Source organism: Rana temporaria, chromosome 3 (genome assembly GCF_905171775.1).
Source record: "Rana temporaria chromosome 3, aRanTem1.1, whole genome shotgun sequence".
Classification (NCBI taxonomy): Eukaryota; Metazoa; Chordata; class Amphibia; order Anura; family Ranidae; genus Rana; species Rana temporaria.
In genome coordinates this window covers 191647315-191673461 of record NC_053491.1, presented here as the reverse complement: position 1 = coordinate 191673461, position 26147 = coordinate 191647315, and the positions used below count along the sequence as shown (strand labels likewise).

Below are 26147 nucleotides of genomic sequence, written 5' to 3'. Positions count from 1 at the left end.
AAATTGGTGCAGCATGCGCCAAATTCATGTACCTGGTTAGAAGTTGTACTTTAATTTGGCACATGCTGCACCAATTTTAGAATGAGACACCTGTCTGCTCTGGATGCCAAAAGAGAGTTGGTTAAAATTAGCACCAGTTTCATAAGATACAAACTGTCAACATTTTTTTTAGAATTTGGCACATTCATTGCGCCACAATTTAAAAGTTGTGCATTTTAGAGCTACCCGAATTTGGTGCACAAGTCACTGTCAGAACCAAAAGTGTCACAGATACATCATGAATACACTATATTGTCAAAAATATTGGGACCCGCGCCTTTACACGCATATGAACTTTAATGGCATCCCAGTCTTAGTCCGTAGGGTTCAATATGGAGTTGGCCCACCCTTTGCCGTTATACCAGCTTCCACTCTTCTGGGAAGGCTGTCCACAAGGTTTAAGCGTGTGTCTATGGGAATGTTTGACCATTCTATCAGAAACACATTTGTGAGGTCAGACACTGATGTGGACAAGAAGCCTTGGCTCACAGTCTCCGCTCTAATTCATCCCAAAGGGCTTCAATCAGGTTGAGATCAGGCCAGTCAAGTTCCTCCACCCAAACTTGCTCATCCGTGTCTTTATGGACCTTGTTTTGTGCACTGGTCCAAATCATTTGGTGGAGGGGGAATTATAGTGTGGGGTTGTTTTTCAGGAGTTGGACTTGGCAATATAGGGTATGTGCAATACATAAACAAGAAGGATTAATGCCAGAAAGCTTTATTGAATTCCCCTCATCATTCTAACATTCCTATATAGCTTATCGGATACTTATCGGATACTTTGTTTATCCCTAAACTACTTAGGAGTCCATGCTTTTACCATATCTGCACTCCTATTGACAGTTGAAATTTTGCTTGCTTCTGAGTAGGCTTCATGGAGGCCTCGAGGTCCCTAACATTCTCAGATATTACCACGCTGCCCAGTTGGCCCAACTCACGCTATACCACGCAAGGGTCAAGGCGCCACTATGAGTGGGTCTAGAGACAATCAATTTACACCCCTTATCGGTCAACAACTTGCTGTGGCTGTCCAGATCCGACAGAGGTCCCATTGCTAACCCAGCATTTCCCTTCAAATTTGGGATAAACTATGGGGTCCATTTAAACTGGCATCCCCTCACACCCCAGTTCTCTCCTTTTTTAATCACCTGGGTTTTTATCCGGTCTACCTAGATCCATTTTCGTTCTAGGCTTGGTCCTCATTAAGCATAACCCGCATATACAACCTTGTAACCAGTAATCCCCTGAAAACAATCACCGCCCTGCAGGAAGAGGCTCAACTTCCACCTAGAGAATATTTTCGCTATCTCCAGATTGTACATTTTGCTCAAGAGGTCATACGCACACATTCAGCCCTAGACAGCCTACCTCTATATGAGGGAATATGTGATTCATCTAATGTCCCCACCATCCAGTATGCCGTCCTACAATGCTCAGTGATCCCGAAACCTTCAGATTGACCTGGAGGCAGAGGATTGGGATAATATCTGGGACAACCACTAAATCCGCTTCCCAAAATATTCTAGCACTCAAAATAAACTACAAAGTTCGAATGAGTGGGTACTTGGTCCAGGTAAGGATCTCAAAATTGTTACCAGCTTATCCCCCTGTGTGCTTTTGAGCGTGTGGTCAGGAAGGCACATGCGCACAATTTGTTGGACATGCCCTGTAGGGCAGCAATTTTGGACCAAAATTTTCCGCGTTGCCTCTATACTGATCACTATTACTGTCATGGATATGCAACAAGTATGTCTGCTTACCTGATCTCCATGTGTTCATTAGAGGCTGACCCTGTTCTGGTTCCCCTTTTTATCACTTCCTCTTCCTGTATGGCCCCACCCTAGGCCATCCCAGGAAGCCTATATTAACCGTTGCTCTACAGGTCTGCAGTGCTGTTCAACAGTGTTCCTTTGCTTAGTTCCTGTCTGCAGTGTAGTTTGCTAGTTCCTGTTTGCAGTGTGCTACGATCATCTTTCCGTGTACCGTTTTGGCTTGTTCCTGACTTCTGCTGTTCGCCTGTGCCCCTGACCATTTGCCTGTCCCACGGTTATCCTTGTCTGCCTGTGCCCCTGACCATTTGCCTGTCCCACGGTTATCCTTGTCTGCCTGTTGCCCTTACCTCGGCCTACCCATCACCACCGTTTGTCCTGCTGGCTGCTTCCCCTCTCTCCCTGCGGTGTGTGACGTGTGACCTAGGGAATCTCGGGGTCGCGACCTGGATCGAGTTGCGGCCAAGGCCATCCCCACCATCAGGGGCTCTGGTGAATACAAAACTGTGTCTTAGACTCCGCGCCCGGGTGATCTTAGGTTCACGCTTCGTCCCTGATAGCAGCGGTCGGCCATAGGGTTCACCACCCTTAGGGTGCATCCCTGACCCCAACGGGGAGCACTTGTCACCTGGCCACGGGTGACCTGACAATTACTTTAGACCCTGACCCATCTCTTGCGCTGCTAAGCCATAAGACCTTAGACTGTACAAGAGCTTAGCTTCGCCTTATACTACAGGTCATGACGACTGTCAAACAAATGATAGCGCAATCTTGGAAGTCCCCAAAATTATGCATTGTTGAAGTTAAAAACAGAGCCATGAGTAAAATTAAAGGACAAAGTTCCTAAACATGGACCATTTCTTGCCTCCAGGCTTCGACAAATTTCTTCTGGAGCCCTGAATCCCCTTTCCTGTGCTCCTTCCATACCATCGACCTCTTCTGCGGTTTTCTCCCTTTCTCCATGTCTGTTCTTCCCTTTCCCTTTCTTCCTTCTATCTACTTTTTCGCCTCAAAAGTGAGTACACTCCTCACATTTTTGTCAATATATTATTATATCTTTTTATGTGACAACACAGAAGAAATGGCACTTTGCTACAATGCAAAGTATTGAGTGTACAGCTTGTTTAACAGTGTAAATTTGCTGTCCCCTCAAAATAAACCCAACACACAGCCATTAATGTCTAAACCGCTGGCAACAAAAGTGAGTACACCCCTAAGTGAAAGTGTCCAAATTGGGCCCAATTAGCCATTTTCCCTCCCCGGTGTCATGTGACTCGTTCGTTTTACAAGGTCTCAGGTATGAATGGGTAGCAGGTGTATTAAATTTGTGTAATAGCTCTCACTCTCTCATACTGGTCACTGAAAGTTCAACATGGCACCTCATGGCAAAGAACTCTGAGGATCTGAAAAAAAGAATGGTTGCGCTACATAAAAACGGCCTAGGCTATAAGAAGATTGCCAAGACCGTGAAACTGAGCTGCAGAATGGTGGCCAAGACCATACAGTGGTTTAACAGGACAGGTTCCACTCAGAACAGGCCTCACCATGGTCGACCAAAAAAGTTGAGTGCACATGCTCAGCGTCATATGCAGAGGTTGTCTTTGGGAAATAGATGTATGAGTGCTGCCAGCATGGCTGCAAAGGTTGAAGGGGGGGGGGGGGGTCAGCCTGTCAGTGCTCAGACCATACGGAACCTTCTGCATCAAATTGGTCTGCATTGCTGTTGTCCCAGAAGGAAGCCTCTTCACAAGAAAGCCTGCAAACAGTTTGCTGAAGACAAGCAGACTAAGGACATGGACTACTGGAACCATGTCCTGTGGTCTGATGAAACCAAGATAAATGTATTTGGTTCAGATGGTGTCAAGCATGTGTGGTGGCAACCAGGTGAGGAGTACAAAGACAAGTGTGTCTTGCCTACAGTCAAGCATGGTCGAGGGAGTGTCATGGTCTGGGGCTGCTTGAGTGCTGCCGGCACTGGGGAGCTACAGTTTGGGAACCATGAATGCCAACATGTTCTGTGACATACTGACGCAGAGCATGATCCCCTCCCTTCAGAGACTGGGCCACAGAGCAGTATTCCAACATGATAACGACCCCAAACACACCTCCAAGACAACCACTACCTTGCTAAAGAAGCTGAGGGTAAAGGTGATGGACTGGACAAGCATGTCTCCAGACCTAAACCCTATTGAACATCTGTGGGGCATCCTCAAATGCAAGGACTCTAATATCCACCAGATCCATAATGTCAGCATAGAAGAGGACTCCAGTGGCAACCTGTGAAGCTCTGGTGAACTCCATGCCCAAGAGATTTAAGGCAGTGCTGGAAAATAAAGGTGGTCACACAAAATATTGACACTTTGGGCTCAATTTGGACATTTTCACTTAGGGGTGTACTCACTTTTGTTGCCAGCAGTTTAGTCATTAATAGCTGTGTTTGAGTTATTTTGTGAGCAAATTCACACTGTTATACAAGCTGTATACTCACTACTTCACATTGTGTTGTCACATGAAAAGAGATAATATTTATATTTATATATATATTTTTTTTTTTTTAATCATAGCCTGTCACCGTTCTGGCCTAGGCCAAAATAACATGTCATACTTCAGCAGCCCCCTTGGGTAGCTGAACATTAAGAAATGATTGCATGACAATTAGATTACAGGGCCATTAAGTGGTGGGTGTGTATGGATTATTTTTTGAACATGAGGATATTGTTTAGTATCATTTTATAGCATACTTCTCATGGCAAAGCTTCAATCGGGCCACATAAAAAGAGTACATTTGAGTATCTCTCAGAATCGCAAGATAACCTTGCCCCCCATCCACCAAAACATAGCAATAGCTCCATAAAGCTGTGTCCAACTTAATACAAGGCCTGTCAATGACGGTCAATAACAATTTAGACGAGGATAACAGCACGAACCAGCAGCACTTACCTTGATAAAATTAGCATTTATATAGGTGTTCAATGTATCCCTTACATTCTTTGGTCTCAAACACACTCTACTCACTGGATCTAATGAAGCAAAGAATAAGAAAAATAATGCATTGTTATAAAGTCCATATCCTTCAAAGCAAAATATATGGCTATTAAAACTTTTCCTACAGATTGGAAAAAATCATGTTTTTATTTTGCAATTCTTTCGACTTTGGATGGATGGTATATTTTCCTTGTTTTACTGATACATGCACTTTATTGTAAAACTATAGAACAAAAATGACTGTCAAACATTGAAACAGCAAATAAAGCTAAATGAACATATAGCTAAATCCAAGTGTAAAATAAAGTTGGGAAGGGATTAGAACCTCTGCCAAGTTTTAATAATTTACTAGGAAGAGTTGCCAACTGTCTTTGTTCTGGTGGTCAATATCTGTGGGGCAGAAATCAAAGATGCCACAGTTATCACTGGAACGGAACCTGCCACACACCAAAAACACTATTAGCTAGATTCACATAGAGTTAGGTCGGCGTATCAGTAGATACGCCGACCTAACTCGGAATCTGCGCCGACCTAAGTTTAAGTGTATTCTCAAACAGAGATACACTTAAACCTATCTAAGATACGACGGCTTGCGCCGTCCTATCTTAGGGTGCAATATTTAGACTGGCCGCTAGGTGGCGCTTCCATTGTGGTCGGCGTAAAATATGTAAATCACTAGATACGCCTATTCACGAACGTACGCCCGGCCGACGCACTACAGATACACCATTTACGTAACGCTTTATCAGGCCTAAAATGATTCCATCAAATAGTTGGAATAGTAATGTTAAAGTATGGCCGCCGTTCCCGCTTCGAAATTCGAAAATTTTACGTCGTTTGCGTAAGTCGTCCGTGAATAGGGATTTACGTATTTTACGTCCACGTCGAAATCAATAGGCTCGTGCGGCCTACTTAGCCGCAATGCACACTGGGAAATGTAGGTGGACGGCGCATGCGCCGTTCCAAAAAAACGTCAATCACGTCAGGTCAAACCAAATTATCATAATGCACGCCGCCGTAAGTTAGGAGTTAGTACTTTGGGAATACAGTACTTGCCTCTCTGACTTAAGGCTGCGTAGCGTAAATACTACCTGAATCGTGGGGCTACCTGAATCTAGCTATATGTAATTCATTTTTTTAATTCAAAGCAAACTCCCCCATCCATCCATGTCTCCATGCTTTATTTGTTGAGAAATCACATTGAAAGAAACCCTTCCTAGCATTTCTGGCTGTGGCCCTTTTGAGTACGGGCAAAGGATTATTGTAGCATTTAGTTCCCTGAATCCATCTGCCCTTAGCTCAGGCATGCAAGCAGGAGAGTGTGCATAGTTGAGAAAACCCTCCCCCCTGCCTAGGCAATAAACCAGGAAGTAACTGAAGAAATGCAAAAAAAAAAAAAACACTTTAAAACAAGTAAATATGATATACAGTACAGTAAAATCTTGGATTGCGAGCATAATTCATCCTGGAAACATACTTGTAATCCAAAGCACTCGTAAATCAAAGAGAATTTACCCATAAGAAATAATAGAAACTCAAATGATTCGTTCCACAACCATTTATTCATAGGTCCTTCAGTTTATAGTCCATATAAAAAAATTATAGCAATGTGACCAGGTTGTGTAACCATAAAATGTCCATCCACAAACGGAAGCCTCCACAAGGGGATTAGAAGCAAAATCCAGCAGGAGCTACAGAGTATAAAAGAGAAGAGAGGCGCCTCTGAGGCCTCGTACAGACAAGCGAACCTGTCCGATGAAAACGGTCCGCGGACCGTTTTCATTGGACATGTCTGTTTGGAGATTTCGATCTGATGGTTGTACACACCATCAAACCAAAATCCCCGCGAACAGACAGTGCGGTTACGTGGCGGTGACGTTGACGCCGCCACGTCCGCAAACCCGGAAGTTCAATGCTTCCACGCATGCGTCGAATCACTTCAACGTCATGCGCGGGTTCTCGGGCCAGCGGACATGTCCGATTAATCATACTGACCATCGGACATGTCTGGCAGACATGGTTCCATCGGACATGTTTCTTAGCATGCTAAGAAACAGTTGTCCGCTGGAAACCTGTCCGGTCGGCCGGAAATTTGTCCGGTCGGCCCTACACACGACCGAACATGTCTGCGGAAACTGGTCAGAAGGACCAGTTTCAGCAGACATGTTCGGTCGTGTGTATGAGGCCTCAGAGGCTCCTCTCTTATACTCAGTTGTGACGTGACACTACTTGTATATCAAGACATCGCTTGTATATCAAGTAAAAATGTATTAGAAATGTTGCTTGTCTTGCAAAACGCTCTCAGAAAAAAGTTACTCTCAAACCAAGGTTTTACTGTACTTTCCTATCTATTTACTAATGCTAACAGCATGAAGTTTAAAAATAATCAATGTTGATTGGAAGAGTGAAGTTCCACTTTGCCCCCATTCACATTGGTGACAGGTCAGTGCAAAAGCCGATTTTGCGGTGCCACACCGATTTCCAAAAGTAGTTCCTGCACTACTTTTGGCAACTTCGGGGACACCTTCAATAGACATCTGTGCATGAACCCACACAGATGTCTTTCAAGTCACCTCCGAGGTTGGACTGAAATGCGGATTTGAAATCGCGCTCAGTTGAAGATGCACGATTCTGATAAAGTTGCATGAGTTCAAAGCCGTGTTCAGTGTGATCAAGGGCTCAAAGTGAAATCTTCCAGTAGGAACACACGTTCTAGACACAATTGGCACAACAAGATTTTTACCATACCCCCATTGACACAGGCATACCACCCCTGGGATGCACAGGTGCTCTATGTAAGGGTATGCAGGCAGCATGTTGAAATCAATTATAGGTGGCTGGCTACACGGATCTCCACGCACATACTGGAATGTACATCTGCATGGATCTGGTGAACGGAGCAGAAACAAAACTACTACTAAAAAAACAAACGAAAAAAGATTTGGCTATTGATATGCCACGTACAGACGATCGAACATTCCGACCTGCATACACACGGTCACACAAATGTTGTCGGAAATTGCGAACGTCAAGAACGTGGTGTCGTACAACACGTACGACGAGCCGAGAAACATAAAGTTCAATAGCCAGTGCGGCTCTTCTGCTTGATTCCGAGCAGGCGTGGATTTTTGTGCGACGGAATTGTGTACACACACTCGAAATTTCTGACAACAAGCTTTGTTGTCGGAAAATTTGAGAACCAGCTCTCAAATATTTGTTGTCGGAAATTCCGACAACAAATGTCCGATGGAGCCTACAAACGGTCGGAATTTCCGACAACAAGCTCCCATCGATCATTTGTTGTGGGAAATTCTTAGCGTGTGTACGCGGCAGTACAGTTGAAGAGATGCCCTAAGGCAGGGAAGTTTTATTTGTTGGAATGAAGAATTGTAAGGCCTCTGTTTATATATAAAGAAAAATTACAGGCTTGTAGAGCAGACTAATGCTGGGCATAGAAGGCTTAAATTTCATCCAAATAATGCTGAATCGTCCAAGTTCTGAGCTTGCACTACCTAGCTTAAAGCGGAGGTTCTGTGGGAAAACGTTTTTTTTTTTTTTTAAGACTAATCTGCTGCTTTTCCTATAGTACTTTGTTTACTCACATGTGCCGTTTTAGCAGCCGCCAGGATCCTCGTTTCCCATAAAATAATATTTTATAAAATATTGTGATGGGCATTGCCATCTTAATTGTGGGCACTCTGAAGCCCTCCTGTTCTTTCTTCCGGGATGCGGCGAATGCTGATCTCCCAGCATTCACCGCGTAATCCCACGCATGCGCAGTGTTGACGGTGAGCCGCGCCGTCAACACTGCTGAGTTGCTATCACAACTGAAACGGACACGCCCCGCTGTGATAATTAAAGACGTATCCGCCCTCCCTCATCATATGACGCGCTTTGCGAGTCATGTGACCCGCTTCCCGCGTCACGTAACAGCCCAGCTAGCGCGAGACTACACGCCTAGCTATTTGAGATGATGTGCTCTGATTGGCCTCCACGTCACTCCCAGGAGAACACACAATCAGCTCCCACAATGAAAAGAGCCGTCGGGGAATATAGCGACACGCCCAATCCCCGCAGGGCTGAAAACCAGGAAGTAGAGGAGATAAGAGGGAAGGGAGCATCTTAGAAAAAAAAAATTCAACGCTATCATCCGTAAATAGGGTTAAAGCTAGCAATGCTGTAAACTTCATTTTGAGGGTGAACCTCCGCTTTAATAAAATAGATTTAAAAATCATCTAAATGAGGTGGAAAATTATCGAACAGTGACTGTGTCCTGTGTCAGATGTAGTCACTGTTCAGCAGCCATGGGCACCCATGCATGGGCGTGTATATGTGCAGCTGCAGGATGGGGAATACTTTGACAGCTTCTTGGCATTGTAGATCAGGCAGGTTCATCACTAATGCCCAACAAAGAAAAAAAAAATGCTGTTTTTTATTTTCCATGCATGGAATCAGGTATTCTTCAAAATTTCACCACATTCACTAAGCTCTGGGGAAAATTCTCCTGCAAAGTGAAATTTCCCATGCAAAAGTGAAACTGCCTTTTGAAAATCAGTCCCATTGTCTGAATTTATTTAATTAGTAGATGGTTACAAATAAAATAGTCATGTTATAACAAATTACATTTTTTGAAACATAGCATACTGTATTTATGTAATCTAGACAGACATCAAAGAAACTTTCAAGGAAATCACTGATTATGCAATAGAAGCTATTTTACATACAAGCAGATAAGCTAGTGAAACAGTGACCTCTGCTGGCCACATCTGGCTAACACCAAAGGCACAAGATTACTTTGTACTGTACAGTATAGATTTGTATCCAGATGCAACAGGGAAATTCCATATACAGTGATACCTCGGTTCACGAACTTAATTCGTGAACTGACTCTGGTCGCGCACCGAATTGGTCGTGAACCGAGGCACATTTTCCCATAGGGTTCAATGTAAATCCAGTTAATCCGTGCTGACCTTTTTTTGGGGGTTTTTGAAGCACAAAAATATGAAACAAATTACAATACACATTAATACAGTATAGTAATGTATAAAGAGAGGACACTAACCTTGCTTGAGATGACTTCTGGCATGGAGGAAGGCAGGTGGGAGGCAGTTATTGTTTGGGGGGAGAGTCCCCCTCCATAAGGACATCAGGGGGATCTCCTTCAGTGAACTGTACAATACAGCAAGGACAGTACTGTAGTACAGTACAGTACTGTATGTGCTAAAAAGCACACCAAAAATCAAAAAATCACTCAAAATGTTTGCAGAGTACTCACAGTACTTCTTTCTGTGTGTCTTCTTCTCTCCACGGTCTTCCTACAGAAAGTCACGACCATGTGACAGCTGGGAAATAGTATTAAAATGGCCGCGGCTCCTGTTCGTGAACCGAGGCGGAGTTCGTGAACCGGAGCATATTTTTATGAACTTTCCTGTTCGTGAACCGAGTTGTTCGTGAACAGAAGCGTTCGTGAACCGAGGTATCACTGTACATTTAATTTAAAGTTTCTATCTGCCTGCTTTTTTTTTCTATGCCCCCCTTTACCCAATAAACTGAAAAAGGAAAAACCCTTTTAATGTATACAGTGTGAACTGTTGACATAGCTATAAAGCGAGCACCGAACAAGCACTTTTCACTGCCTAAAAACTTCAAAGGTCACTGTGGGGTTGATTTACTAAAACTAGAGTGAGCAGAATCTAACGCAGCTCTGCATAGAAACCAATCAGCTTCCAGGTTTTATTGCCCAAGCTTAACCAAACAACCTGAAGCTAGAAGTTGATTGGCTACCATGCACAGCTGCATCAGATTCTAAGTGCTCCAGTTTTAGTAAATCAGTATCAGTAATACAGTCACACTGATTTCACTGTTTGCTCCTGTTATTTATTTATTAGTAAAAAAAAACAAAAAAAAAACAATTTAAAAAAAGCAATTAAAGTAGATATAAACTCTAACCTTTTTAAATTATTTGTATTTATTTTTTTGCATATAAGTGCTACTGAGCTTCTGCAACCGACACAGTGTTGTCATTTAATAAAAGGAAGTACCAGAAAAAAAAAATCATGATTGTATCACTGTATTTTACAATGACATTAGCATAATTAAAAGAGGTTTTAGATTTACAAAAATCTGATAAAAAAATCTGCTTTGTTGAGGATGCATGAGATTCTTTCCAAATCTTCCCCGATCTGCTATTTCTATTATCTATAATAACTTTGTCTTGAATTACTTTTCTTTTAAAATAAGGCAAATTCCCCAAATCTATCCTGACACAGTTAAGGTCTGTATGTATAAAAATGTTCTGTGCAGATGTTTCAGCAGATATCAGCATTCTCAGAGTCTTAACAAATGACCAATGTATTGATTGTAATATGACGATCTTCTATGATCGCCAGCACCATATAGTGGCCATAATGCAGTATTTTCCTGAAATATGTTAATAAAAAAAAATACTGCATTATGGACACTATATGGAGATGATGATCAAATTACGAACAATATGTTGATCATTTGTTCTGCCTGTAAGAATACTTAAAGAGGAAGTAAACCCTTTTTTTTCCCTGCAAAAATAAACCCTGCAAGAGAAAGGCATAATGAGCTAGTATACATAGCATACTAGCTCATTATGAATGACTTACCTGAGATCGAAGCCCCCCGAAGAACTCCTCGTTCCGCGCCACCGCCGCCGCCATGTTGCCTTCCATTCTCTTCTGTGTATCGCAGCTCCGGCGCTGTGACTGGCTGGAGCAGCGATGACGTCACTCCCACGCATGGGTGGGACCAGCACGATCCCACGTATGCGCATGATTCCCAGCATGATCCCATTGATAATGCCGGGACGCTCAGTGCGCCTGCGCCGCAGACATCGGTGCAGAGTTTTCTGCGAATATCTCCTTAACCGTGTATCACCTTAGTCTAGGCTTACCTGTAGGTGCAAGTTGTCAAAGTGGGTTTACAATCACTTTAAGATGTGCGCATAGCAATTTTTTTATACATAGACCCCTCAGGCCTCGTACACACGACCGAGTTTCTCGGCAAAAACCAGCAAGAAACTTGCTGAGATTTTTTTTTGCCGAGGAAACCGGTCGTGTGTACATTTTCGACAAGGAAACTGTCGAGGATCCCGTCGAGCCAAAAAGAGAGCATGTCAGCCTCGTACACACAACCGAGGAACTCGACGGGCGAAACACATCGTTTTCCTCGTCGAGTTCCTTGTTAGGCTGTCGAGGAACTCGACAAGGCAAGTTTCTCCATTCCCGTCGAGGAAAAAGAAGACATGCTCTCTTTTTGGCTCGACGGGATCCTCGACAGTTTCCTCGTCGAAAAATGTACACACGACCGGTTTCCTCGGCAAAAAAAAAATCCCAGCAAGTTTCCTGCTGGTTTTTGCCGAGAAACTCGGTCGTGTGTACGAGGCCTCTTCTTTTTCCTCGACGGGAATGGAGAAACTTGCCTTGTCGAGTTCCTCGATAGTCTAACAAGGAACTCGACGAGGAAAACGATGTGTTTCGCCTGTCGAGTTCCTTGGTCGTGTGTACGAGGCTTAAGAAAAGGACTGTTATTGCCATGGCAAGACGACCCTCATGGTTACACTGACCTCCATTAGAGACATTTCCTTTGCTCATCTTTAGAAACAAGCACTACCAAGGTAAAATGCACACAATCTAGTAAACTACATAAGTACATACAGTTGGAAACAATTCTAAAAATGTTACGCTGTCTCTGCAACCATTGAAAATCATTTATCTGACTTCATGTACTTACCAGGTCTGAATGTGAGGGGAATTGTTTCCAACATGGCCCAGATTTCAAAAAATGCCCTTATTTTTATTACTGCAGAGAAAGATTAGAGCTTTTGTCCTTTCCCCCCTACTGATATGACTCCTATCCAGGTAACAGTGGGCTAAATTCAGATAGATTAACGGATCCTTAGATCTGCGTAATCTATCTGATTTACGATCCGCCGGCGCAAATTTGAGAGGCTAGTGCAGTATTCAGAAAGCACTTACCTCGAAACTTGCGCCGGCGGATCGTAAATCCCCTGGCGGAATTCAAATTCCGTGGCTAGGGGGAGTGTAGTATTTAAATCAGGCGCGTCCCCGGCTAAATTTCCTAGCGTGCATTGCTCCCAATGACGTCGCTAGGACGTCATTGGTTTCGTCGTGAACGTAAATTACGTCCATCCGTATTCGCGACCGACTTACGCAAACGACGTAAAAATTCAAAACTCGGCGCGGCAACGACGGCCATACTTAACATAGGATACGCCGCATATAGGAGGGGTAACTATCCGCCGGAAAAAGCCGAACTCAAACGACGTAAAAAAAAAGCGACGAGCGGGCGTTCGTCTCTGAATCGGCGGATCTCCTCATTTGCATATTCATCACGTATACAAATGGAAGTGCCACCTAGCGGCCGGCGGGAGATTGCAGCCTAAGATCCGACGGTGTAAGTCACTTACACCTGTCGGATCTAAGGGAGATCTATGCGTAACTGATTCTTATGAATCAGTCGCATAGATCCGACCGTCGGATCTCAGAGATACGACGGCGTATCAGGAGATACGCCATCGTATCTCTATCTGAATCTCCCCCAGTGAGTATAGGCTTAATTCACAAAGCTAACACACCAGGATCTTCCCATAAAGTGAGTTACTTTCAGATATATCCAATGAGAATAGAAAAATACAGTGACATGTCTTAAAATAAAGACTCGTATCCTTAAGTTAAAGCTTTGTGAATTAAGAGCTATGTCAGAGTTTCTAACCCCTTCCTTACTTTATCCAAGCTTAAAATATAACATCTTGCTTGTTCTGTGGCAAACAATTAAAAAAAAAATGTAAGTGATTTAAAAATACTTTGTTGAGCTCTAACCGTTTAAAATAAGACATACAAAAAAAACAAAAAACATAGTGCGTGTTTTTTTACGATTCTGTACATTTTCTGCACTCGCACACTTACTTGGCAGTATTGTTTTGTAGCGGTTTTTGGTTCCATGACTTGGAATATCAATTTCTTTGGGATCCATGAAGTTCATTGGTATTTCCTGATTAGGCAACAAAACAATGATATTAAGGATTGCCGCTTAGACTGTCCTGTAATTGTTGTATACTGTAAGTGATTTAACTTGACCTTTCTCACTTATTGTTTAGTGTAAACTGGCAAAAATGTCTAGACATACTTCACTTATGTGGTCATCTTGTGTATTACATATGTCTGATAGATTTTTAGAACATAAAATATTATATAAAAACGAATTTTTAGTTTTTTAGAAAACTTTTTTTTTTTTAAATGTTGTATGTATAAATTACAGATACATAGAGCTATCTGAAAATAACTGCAGCAGTTAAAAAAAAAACACATGCAGATTTGACAAATGCAGAATGCTGGGCTGTTCTGAGAGGCAGAGCAACAACACTTACATGTAGTGTCAGATCTTTCCCCTTAAGTCCCACTCCTTTGTATTATTACTGACTTATCACTATGATGGGCTGCAGCATTGGCTAATAGGGACTGGGTGTACAAGGAGGAAAATGCAAAAAACAGAGGGCCAGATCCACATAGATCAGCACCGGCGCAGCGTATCTAAGATACGCTACGTCGCCGTAACTTACTTGGCTTTGTTTCAAATCCACAACGAATTTGCGCCGTAAGTTACGGCGGCGTAGTGTATCTTTGGCGGCGGAATTTAAATCGGTGATTAGGGGGCGTGATTCATTTAAATGAAGCGCGTCCCCGCGCCGAATGAACTGCGCATGCTCCATTTCGAAATTTCCCACCGTGCATTGCGCGAAATGACGTCGCAACAACGTAATTTTTTTAACTTAGACGTGAATTACGTCCATCCCTATTCACGGACGACTTACGCAAAAGAAAAAAAATTCTAATTTCGACGCGGGAACGACGGCCATACTTAACATGGCAAGTCTATCTATACGCCGCAAAATACCAGCTTTAACTATACGCCGGAAAAAGCCGACTAGAAACGACGTAAGAGAATGCGACGCCCGCATGTACGTTCGTGAATCGTCGGAAATAGCTAATTAGCATACCCGAGGCGGAAAACGACGCGAACTCCACCCAGCGGACGCCGAAGTATTGCATCTACGATCCAAAGGCGTACGAAGCCGTACGCCTGTCGGATCAAACCCAGATGCTGTCGTATCTTGGTTTAAGGATTCAAACTAAAGATACGACGCGGGAAATTTGAAAGTACGCCGGCGTATCAGTAGATACGCCGGCGTACTCTCACTGTGGATCTGGCCCAGAATGTATAAAATCCAGGTTACATTTTTTTCATACTCATACACCAAAAAGTTAATACATTTTAGGGGTTAAAAGGACCTTGGCAATGGTAAACAAAGTGTGCACTGTACTGATGACATTTTAGGGATCCATAGCACGATTGTTCCGGATGTCAGTTAGACCTTGAAGTGACTTTTGAATTTTCTATTTATGATGTAAGAGTTTGAATATTAGTCCATAAAGATGATCCGCACAACCGCTATTGCTATAAGCTCAGGTTCACACTGGGCTGCGGGAATGAAGCCGTGCGAGTTCAGCTGAACTTGCACAATTTCACTCCCACTTGTGCTTGTCAGTCCTGATTTCCCCCCCGATTACCGAGACATCTGCGCAGTTTCTGCAGAGATGCCAATGTAAATCAAGGGGCCGAAATCGCAAAAAGTAGTACAGAAACTACTTTTTTTAATCGGTGCAGCGCCGCAGATGCAGTGTCGCACCGATTAGGACGGTGCCATTGCTGGCAAATGCCGCCGATATGACATGTAAAAATGCACCCGTGTGACCAGGGCTTAAATCTTGTTGTTTATTTAGGAAACTAAAATGTACAGAATGTAGATACAATCAGTTGACATGTTTCAGCCTACACGGCTTTAATCATGAGAGTCTGAATATTACAAAAATGAAATCTGGACTATACATGTTCTGCTTTTGGCACTTTCCTCATTGCACACTCAGGCCTCGTACACACGACCGAGTTTCTCGGCAAAAACCAGCAAGAAACTTGCTGGGAGATATTTTTTTGCCGAGGAAACCGGTCGTATGTACATTTTCGTCGAGGAAACTGTCAAGAAACTCGACGAGACAAAAAGAGAGCATGTTCTCTTTTTCCTTGACAGGAATGGAGAAAATTGGCTTGTCGAGTTCCTCGACAGCCTAACAAGGAACTCGACTAGGAAAACGATGTGTTTCGCCCGTCGAGTTCCTCGGTCGTGTGTACGAGGCTTCAGTGTCTACTTGAGCAAAGAGACACTACTCCTGGGAGAGCTGCCTAAGGAGAATCATTCTCTCTACACCCTTGGTGCCCAACCTGTGGCCCATTAGCATCTACTACACAGCCCTTAGGCTCCTGAAGACAGTAGTATGTTGGTTTATTTACTAAAGGCAAATCCACTTTGCACTTTCAAGTGCAGTGGCTGTAGATCTGAGGGGGACATGGAAGGAAAATAAAAAACAGCATTTTTGCTTGCACATGATTGGATGATAAAATCAGCAGAGCCTCCCCTAATTTCAGAGCTTCCCCTTAGATCTACAATGATGACTTGCAGTGCACTTGTAGTGCAGAGTGAATTTCCCTTTTAGTAAATCAACCCCTGTGTTCTCCTTACCTAGGTCCTTACGCAAGTCATTTAAGGGAAACTATTCTTTAGGCTGACTTCTAGTAGTCAAATGGTGTCATGTTTCTTTCACGCTATTCTTCTTTTTTTCTGAGAAGTCCATTGCTTTGCTTCTTTTGTTTTTTTTTCCTCTGATCTTTCCTGGAAATGGAGCTTGCTGTAATTTTTAAGTGCTCTAAAGGCAGCCCAAATGTGGACGCTTGGACGCAAATGTGGATTGGAAAAGCATATGTGATAGCAATCATCTCTTGCTGTATCACGCAGTATAGAGTTGGCATCGTTTGGTGGCTAGGGTGAGGATGCAGAACTGCTGGCTACCATCCAATAGATTCAGGTGGCTTAAGGCTTGGTTCACTGCGACATGCATTCTGTATATAAAGCAGCTCATTAATTTTAAAGGATTGCCCATCCTATAGAAACACAGGTAAAGAAGTCCCTGAAACAGAATCGCATCATGCTGTGGCACCATACTCGAAAATGCAAGTGTTTTGTCAAGATTAATGGCACCTCTACCAAACTGCTAAAAAGCAGCTTGTTTCTCTCACGTGTTGGTAACGCAAGTGATTGTGTGCACGTCCCCGTCATGCAATAATGTGAACCTAGTCCTTAGGCCCTATACACACGGCCGGGAATCCCGTCAGGAAAAATACTTTGGTTTTTCTGGCAAGCTTGCCTTGCATACAGACGGTCATCAAAAAAAAACACTGTTCTTTTGAATTGCAAGAACACAGTGACATCATCGACTACGACGAGCCAGTGCTCGTCACATTCGATGCCGTCACTGCCATCTTGCTACACCCCACACTAAACTTGTATGCTACCGCGCATACGTCGAACTCTTTTCGAGCATGTGCGGGTTTACCTGGGACAGGTAAGCATACAGACGACCATTTTTCTCTGCAGGAAACCGGGATTCTTGGCTGTTTTCCTGCCGGGAAAACTACTAGGGAGCATACACATGGCTGGGATTCCCAGCCAAATGCTCTCCTGGCAGTTTTCCTGTTTCCGGTCGTGTGTACGAGGCTTTACCCCAATTCATATCAAAGTTTCAATAAATAAACAAAAAGATACTTTGTAAAACAAGGAATATATGGTAAAACCCTGGAATTTCAGACAAGATGTGCGCTTTTTTTTCTCTAATCTTCAAAACTGTTTTAATCTTACCATGAATTCAGTGTGAAGCAAGTGGGAGCTTCGAACCACATCTTGGAGCTGTTGCCTTTTCAGAACACGACTTGCTGTTTGCAGGTATTCAATAGCTACTTTTGCTCGTGGAGTAGGAGCCACAGTAAAAGGTTCCACTATCCCCAAGCCACTCATATCCAAGGTAAGTGATACATTGGAACCTCTCCTGCAACAGAAGAAAGCAAGTTGTTATGTTTTCAAGTTTCCTAGCAATTACATGTTCCCCATGTGTTACTTCTGACAATTAGGGGTACTGTACTTGTTTGAAGGATAAGGTTCAAAATATTTCCTAAAATTTGCTAGAAATAGCTGACAAATCAAAGAGGGTTGCCTCTATGCCATATTTGGGAAGTCTCTTCAGTTAGCAGATTTTTTAGGAGTCATAGTCACAAAAGCCTAAAATAACCAAAGCAGATGAATAGGAATCTGTTCAAATTGCCAGGAACGTTTGAAGGCCCTCCAAATGATCACGCTTAACATTTTGATGATCAACTCAACTATTCAAGTGAAGTACAGTGGCAAGCATAATACTATTAATGGGATGCATGACCCAAGCATACTGTCACAGCTTTTGTGGACTCTGTTAGATAACAGCAAGTAATGCAGGCTCCCCTGGGATACAGAGAATAAGGAATATCCTGTTTAGTTTTCATCAGGGACCCAAAAAAAACATTGCTTTTGTTGCACAATGCTGCAGGACTACAGCCTACAGGTTTGTCCTATTGGTGGATAATCATGTGCAGGTGAATAAACAAAAGAGAGTACCCAACCGACAGGTAAAGATGGGTAAAAAAAAAAAGGAAAAAAGGGGGAGTCATGACTAGTAGAGTTCTGAAAGACTGTCAAACGGTAGAATCCAGGTGGTAGCCAAGTTTATAACTAGAAAAGCATCATAAATCGCAGACCAGAGAACTGAGCCTCCACAGAATATTAGGAGCAACACCTGACTGTTCTCTGGAAAATTAGTGATTGGCTCTGCACACACTTTCAGACAGCTGTCCCCAAGAGAGGGAGTGAAAGTTTTGGATGTTCTCAGCCACCACCTATTGCACCACCAAGAATTAGAAGAGTACCAAAAATTGCCAGCTGCTTTCCCCTTACTCTTATGTAGATATAAAAATAAACACTGAAGATCTTTAGAAACTGTATCATTCTGTACTTCTGACTGCCATGTCTATGTCTATTTCAAAAAGCAGAAGATAACCAAATGTACCTCATCAATGAGCCAATATATGGAGATAGAACCAAACTGCCTTCATCCATACCCTAAGGTCTTGTACACACGATCAGTCCAAACTGATGAAAACGGACTGAAGTTCAGTTTCATCGGTTCACCGATGAAGCTGACTGATGGTCAGTCGTGCCTACACACCATGAGTTCAAAAACCGATCGAGTCCAACGCGGTGACATAAAACACAACGATGTACTGAAAAAAATGAAGTTCAATGCTTCCAAGCATGCGTCCACTTGATTCTGAGCATGCCCGGGTTTGGAACCGATGCTTTTGCGTACTAACCATCGATTTTGACCTATCGGTCAGGCGTCCATCTGTCCAATTTTAAAGCAAGTTCTCTGTTTCTGGATTGAAGGACTACAGACCAATGGGGCGTACACACGGTCGGTTTGGACCGATGAAACTGAACTTCAGTCCGTTTTCATCGGTTTGGACTGATCGTGTGTACGCAGCCTAACAGTCTGACCAACTCAATATGACTGTTGTAGGTCTTACAAAATTATCATCATAATATATCCTACAATATTATTCTTTATTTTAGACCTTTTGGTTCCTACATGTGCACAGGTATATTCTAACTTGCTTAATAACTGATCATGATGTTAAATAACTGCCTGAGGTATATCTACTCCAGGGGTGCCCACCCAGTGGCCCGCGGAGCCCTCTGATGTGGCCCGCGACCTCCTGCACTGGGATGGTGGTTTGGCAAGCCCAGATTGCAGGTCCCAGAGCATCAGTGTTGTGAATGAAGCCAGCAGTAGAGAAAGCAAGCAACTGCAGAGCCACATAAGCTGATGTTTCCTGTATAGCACCAGCTCCTGTCACAATCGATACCAAATGCACTCTGCCTGGGACAGCAACAGCTGGGAAAAGCTGAATGGAAGATTGTTATTAAAAGGTACGTTTATTACTGTAATCAGTGCAGTTAACCATAGACTTCTGTTATTACCTGTGGATTTGGTGTGCTTTCAGAAATTGCACCACACCTGCAGGATATATAGAAGTCTATGGCAAAGTGAAGCTAACCTGCAGGAAAGCCACAGGTGCATCAGTGTGAAAGCAGCCTTAGAACCCAATCAGACCCTCCATTCACATTCACCTCTATGTCCATTTACCCACACTTACCTCCAATCCAATCCGCAAAAAAAAAAAAAACAGAAGGTGATCTGTCCCCTTCCATCTGGCCGGATTGAATTGGAGGGCCCATAGAGTAGTGTGGGCTGTGTCTGTGTCCGTTCTGCATATGCAGAATGGACACAGACCTGTCGTCCACCCATTCCACTCATTTTGGCCTGCGACTGGTTACCAAGTCGCTTCAGTGGCCCTCGCTCTTCAAAAGGCCGGGCACCCCTGATCTACTCTTTAGACAAGATTAGCTTTGTAACATATGATGATCTTAAGCAGGGCTCAAAATTTCAAGTCCTGAGCCACTAGCCAGGCCTCAAGAGTTACTCGCCACCAGTTGCCCCACCTAATTCATACACTGCCCTGCGCCTAATTGCACCCGTAAACACGCCCTCGTAGATTATCTCATGGAATGACAATGTTTTATGCAGAATCAAGTTACAAAATTAAATATTAAATATTACCAACAACTTTAACAACAACTTTAACAAAATGGGACAGGGCACTGGGGGCAGACCAGAGGGACAAGGCACTGAGGGCAGACCAGAGGGACAGGGCACTAGAACTGGGTCTTTTCCCCATTCTTTTTCTGTCTCCTCTGCAACTCCCATCCATCCTCTCTCTCTCTCTCCCATTCATCTCATCATCAGGAGCCTGTGTGTGCGGCTCCACGCTTGCATGTACCCACTTCCCCCTTTTATTCAGGCTGGCAGAGAGGAGAGGAGCTGCAGCACAGCAGGAGGGAGTACAATCCAGCGCTGAGATCCACACAACTGCACAGCCATTGACACCATAGCACAGCGCACACTGACAGCGCACAGCACACATTGAGACCAGTCTGTTCACAGTGCTCAGGCTAAACTTACATAGAGCACAAGGAGAAAAAAACTGCACAAACTAGAAGGCTGCCGCTCTCATGTCAGGGCAACTTTCAGTGAGCGCTGCACCGGAGTGGTAATTTTTGCAATCCTCCACCTCACTCATTACTTTCTGCTCTCCAGCTACATTGGTCGGGGCTCGGGGGAGGGGGGCAGGCTCAGAGAGGTCATACTGTTAGGTCCCAAGGAGAGCGCCTGTTTACTGCTCTGCCTGTGCGCGGCTCAACAGACTACTTTTCCCGAGCATGCACCTTTCCTCTTCGGCCGCCAATCTCATCGGGACTCTAAGTGTAGGCACAGATTGGAGGGAGATTGGTCATGCAGCCCTGTCATCACTCGCCCCCAGCTTAAATCCACTCGCCAAATGCTAGTAGGCGAGTGGAAATTTTGAGGGCTGATCTTAAGTATCCACGAAGAAAATAACAACAGAAATATGAGGTTTCTTTCACAGTCCAGCACAGTTCATATTGGTGGCTGGTTTCACACATCCTTTGCATGCAAGAAAATAGACATGCATACATTCACACATTGGGGTTGATTTATAAAAACTGGAGAGTGCAAAATCTGGAGCAGCTCTAGAAACCAATCAGCTTTTATTTTTTATTTTTTTGTTAAAGCTTAATTGAACAAGTTGAAGGTAGAAGCTGATTGGCTACCATGCAGAGCTGCGCCAGATTTTGCACTCTCCAGTTTTAGTAAATCAACCCCTATGGTTTCTAGCTGTTTGTATAGTGTGATTTTATTTTTTTAAATACCAATGAATGTTCATTCAAATACTCAAAATATGAAACACCCAGTGTGTTGAACTGCCAGTGTAACTTCAGTGTCAGTGCAATGGTCCGAGAAGTACACAAATATGTCACTGCTCTAAATAATTCAGTACCCTTTTGCCCTTTTATGTCAGAAAAGGGAGTAACTTCCTCCAGTGATGTTACCTTGTATCCCTTAGCTGGGTTCTCTAATGAATGGACAGTGATGAGTTCAAACATTCATATGAAAGGAAGACATTCATTAACTGGAAGCATCTATTAAACTGGATCTAAAGTAAAAACTTGCGTGCGTGCAGGCTCTCTATTGTGTGCACACCGTGGTGTACATTTTCGATATATGTCAGTGCAGGAATTATATATAATTTCAGCCTTGCCAACTAAGCTGGCTGAAGAGACTGAGCCAGGCCTGGACTGGGGCAAAAAATAGGCCCGTTTTCGGGGGCGGTTGGTGACGGTGAGTCCTCCAAACTGTAAAGTAAAGGGGCACTGTGATATAAAGGGCACAGTGTAATTATTACAGTGCTCCTTTACAGCACAGTGGCCCTTTACATTACAGTGCCCCTAGCAATCACAGCCCCCCATCACAGTGCTCCTTACAGTAATGCCCCCCCTTTCTCTCTAATCACAGTGCTCCTTATTACTCACTGCCTCCCCTGCAAAGTCCTACCTTCGGCAAGGCAGAGGCAGGATTCAGCCTGTGTGTCCTCTCCAGGAGCTGCAGACCTGGATCATATTAACAAGGGGGTGATTATATGCTTATTAATTTGAAAAGACTCCCGGGTTGTGCAGACCTCCAGCTCCTCCCACCCCCTGCTCTGCTAAACGGATGACATCGTTGGCAGAGCAGGGGGAGCCGGGAGAGGAAACACAGACATGGCTGCATAGTGGGAGGTGAGTGGCGACTGCAGTCTGTGTCAGCTCTGTCCAGACCGCAGTCTCCACTTACCTCCCGCTGTGCGGACCGGTCATCAACAGAGGCTGCTCTTGTTAGGACATGCGGCCTGGTGGCCTTGACCCACCAGACAATTGCCCGGTGTGTCCTATGGTCAGTCCGGCCTGGCCTGAGCCCAGAAAAAGACCAGTGCTGATAAGGGGGCAAGAGAAGTAAGCAAAGTTCTGTTTAAAAGGAGGCACTCAGTTTTGTAGTAAATATCTCTTTTAATGGCGACTACATCTTAAATAACAATGTCAATGGAAACAGGGATTTTAAAAATGTTGTTTTTAATTACTTAATAAAGGTAAATCCTAGTAAAACGCAAAAAAAAAGATGAAAAACATACATAGGAAGTGTTTTACGCACCAAAGCATTTTTCTGCCACCTCCTCCTATCAGCATATTCCTTGTTACCACATGGGCGCTACAGCATAGCCTAATGCTATTTTGCGCAGCTTCTTTTTCTCTCTTCTACAGTAAATAATATTTGGCATAAGGGCACCATAAAAAAAAAAGATTACCTTTAGAGATTAAAGCATCTTTATAAAATGTTATTACCGGTATATTCAGGGAAAATATTCTACTATTAATGTTAGACAAGTGCCGTGATCCTCTTTGATCAGAAATTTCCTTCTTGAGAGATATCTGACACCTTTTATGCAGCTTGATTGTTAGGTACACTTATCACGAAAACTTCATGATCTATTCCCAGGCACACCTGTACAGTATGTGCTACAATTTGACCAATAAAATAAACATACACCAGTAAAATTTTGCTTTCAGAAAGTTTCTTGAATTTTTGAATAATTTGTGGGGTCAAACGAATGTTTGTTGTCTACTGTATTGACAAGAACATGTCCTACGCACAAAAGAAACCATATATCACTTAAAGTAGAAGTCTAAAGAAGAAGAACTAACTACACTAAATGGCTCCTACCCCCATTCTAACTCCTATACTAACTACCAGGCAAGACACACTTGTCTTTGTACACCTCACCTGGTTGCCGCCACACACGCTTGACACCATCTGAACCAATTAAGTTTATATTGGTCTCATCAGACCACAGGACATGGTTCCAGTAATCCATGTCCTTAGTCAGCTTGTCTTCAGCAAACTGTTTCTTGTGCATCATCTTTAGAAGAGACTTCCTTCTGGGACAACAGCCATGCAGACCAATTTGACATATGGTCTGAGCACTGACAGGCTGACCCCCCACCCATTCAACCTCTGCAGAAATTCTGGCAGCATTCATATGTCTATTTGCCAAAGGCAACCTCTGGATATGACGCTGAGCACGTGCATTTAACTTCTTTGGTCGACCATGGCAAGGCCTGTTCTGAGTGGAAGTAAGGAGGTGTGGGGGTGGTGGCGCTGTCTCAACTGGAGGCTAGAAGTACCGGGAAATTAGTACATGGGTGACTTTTATCTGACCCAATTGAAGCTAATAGCTAGTGAGTCTCAAAGTGAAATGCAATAAAAGTGCCTCAATAGAATGCTCGTAATTGAAGCAGTGTGGGGTTGGTGTGTACCAGTGATGGTATAAAATAGATGTGACTAGCAGTCACAAGTGGTTCAGTATAATTGCAGATGCATTACATAAGTACCAGTGCAATATAAAGTGTAAAAGACCAAACGTTGAATAGATATAAACAATAAGTGACGGCTTCCACCTATCAGCAGCACTGCTATAGGTCAGAGCCGGCAGTACGGAAGTGACAAATCCAAAAAGTGAAAAATAAATAAAAATTATATGAACATTATATGCAAACAATGCCAGATAGGTAGTCCAGTTAATGGAAATATAGGGTCAATAGTCCATGTATAATAAATCAGAAAATGTTCGTGACCAGGTGCATCCAATCAGAGTGAATAATCACAATATGCAATTATGTGAGTTCACGCAGTGGTTCCGGTGCCCCCCCTCCTGGGTCCCCACTCACCAGAGGCACTCACCCCTGCAGGGGTAAAGCGCATGTAAATGGATAGTATCCAAGCGACTTGGCTCCTCGCCTTTCCGGGTTCTCCAGGTGAGTTCTCTAGTCCAGGTAATACCGGTCCTTTTGGGCATCGTACACACGACCAAACATGTATGCTGAAACTGGTCCGCGGGCCAGTTTCAGCATACATGTTCGGTCGTGTGTAGGCGCGAGCGGGCCTTTTCCAGCAAACATTTGCCCGCCGGGCCTTTTCCCAGCAGACAAATATTCCTGGACGTGTTTTAAAACCGTCCGCTGGAATCCTGCCCGCTCGGACATGTACGGTCGTCAGTACAGACCTACCGTACATGTCCGAGCGCCCGCCGTCCCTCGCATGCATCGAATGACTTCGACGCATGCGTGGAAGCCTTTAAATGGCAGGCCCGCCCACGTCGCCGCGTCATCATCGCGGCGACGACGCGGACACGCCCCGCATAATGTTTACACGCGGACTTCTGTACGATGGTTAGTACAACCATCGTACAGAAGCCCTCTGGCAGGCATGTACGGTGAAAACGGTCCGACGGACCGGTTTCACTGTACATGTTTGCTCGTTAGTACCCGGCCTTAGATGTCCGGGTTCCTCCAGGAGGAAAAAAACCTCTCATAGGGTAGTATGTTCAATAACAGGGGTTGATTTTATTATTAATACCGCCGCAAATGCTGGCGTGTATACAAAGCAGATGTTACACAAACGGGGATAAGTATAAAAAATATATATTAAAAATAAAAATAAAAATGAACTAGGACCAAGTTCCAATAAAAATGTTAAAACCAAAGAACAAAAACAGGTAGGCAGCTATCCAGTGGTAGCAAGCCTCCCAGCACAACACTCGTAGCCGGTATAGGAAGTCAGCGCCAGCCTGGGAACGGCGTGCGTTCCACCGTGTGATCAGCTGGTTGACCCGGAAGTGCGTGCCGGCGTGCGTGTATCCGCTTTACGTACGTTTCGTTCCAATTACGTCTTCTGAAGCGGGTACACGCATACCGCTGCTAATGGTTTAAATAGCCAGCGTCATCATGGAAACGACCCTCCCGCTTTACGGCGATAGCCAATCAGGGATTTAGCTGGGGAATCCCCATCCAATCGGATCAATTTAGTGAGTAACCCAGGACGTCCCTGGTTTGCATGTTAAGCGCTTACTTCCAAGCATAATTAAACAATTCAAACAATGAGTTCTAGTACAACAGCATACTAGTTTACTGGTAAGGGAGAGTGTGAACCATATCTCCGTGTATGTCCCGTGGGGGCAGCGAATTGTGCCCGGCAATGTGATCACGGCTACAACTAATAGGATAAAATAAAAGGAAGATGGTATGCGGTGTAAAAGGATAATATACCAATTGTACTACTGTGTGGTGTGGGCAAACTGTGTGCATATATGTACAAAGGTAAAATACACATCAACAAGAGTTAGCCTAGTGGAGTGGGCAAAGGATGGGTAGAATGGTATCCCGAAGGTACCACTACCCATGGTGAAGTGTACATAGTGCACATACCGCCAGATCGGGAAAGGGACATTAATGACTTATCCCATAGTGTTCAACCTAAAAATAGGTAGGTACACTCGGATAAAAGAGTGACTCAGTGCAAAGGGCATAGATCTTCGTGGGTACGT

The 26147-nt window shown here is 43.8% G+C and overlaps 1 protein-coding gene across 3 annotated transcripts in view; it reads right to left on the bottom strand.

Moving 5' to 3' along the window:
- PTPRR (protein tyrosine phosphatase receptor type R) overlaps positions 1–26147 on the bottom strand; it is a 220239-nt gene that overhangs the window by 28435 nt on the left and 165657 nt on the right. For all 3 annotated transcript variants that reach the window (XM_040344000.1, XM_040344001.1, XM_040344002.1), the window contains 3 exons: positions 17590–17776; positions 13748–13832; positions 4749–4828 (listed from right to left, as the gene is read on the bottom strand). In XM_040344000.1, the coding sequence (XP_040199934.1) occupies positions 4749–4828; positions 13748–13832; positions 17590–17776 (352 nt within the window). The remainder of the gene's footprint in view (positions 1–4748; positions 4829–13747; positions 13833–17589; positions 17777–26147) is intronic.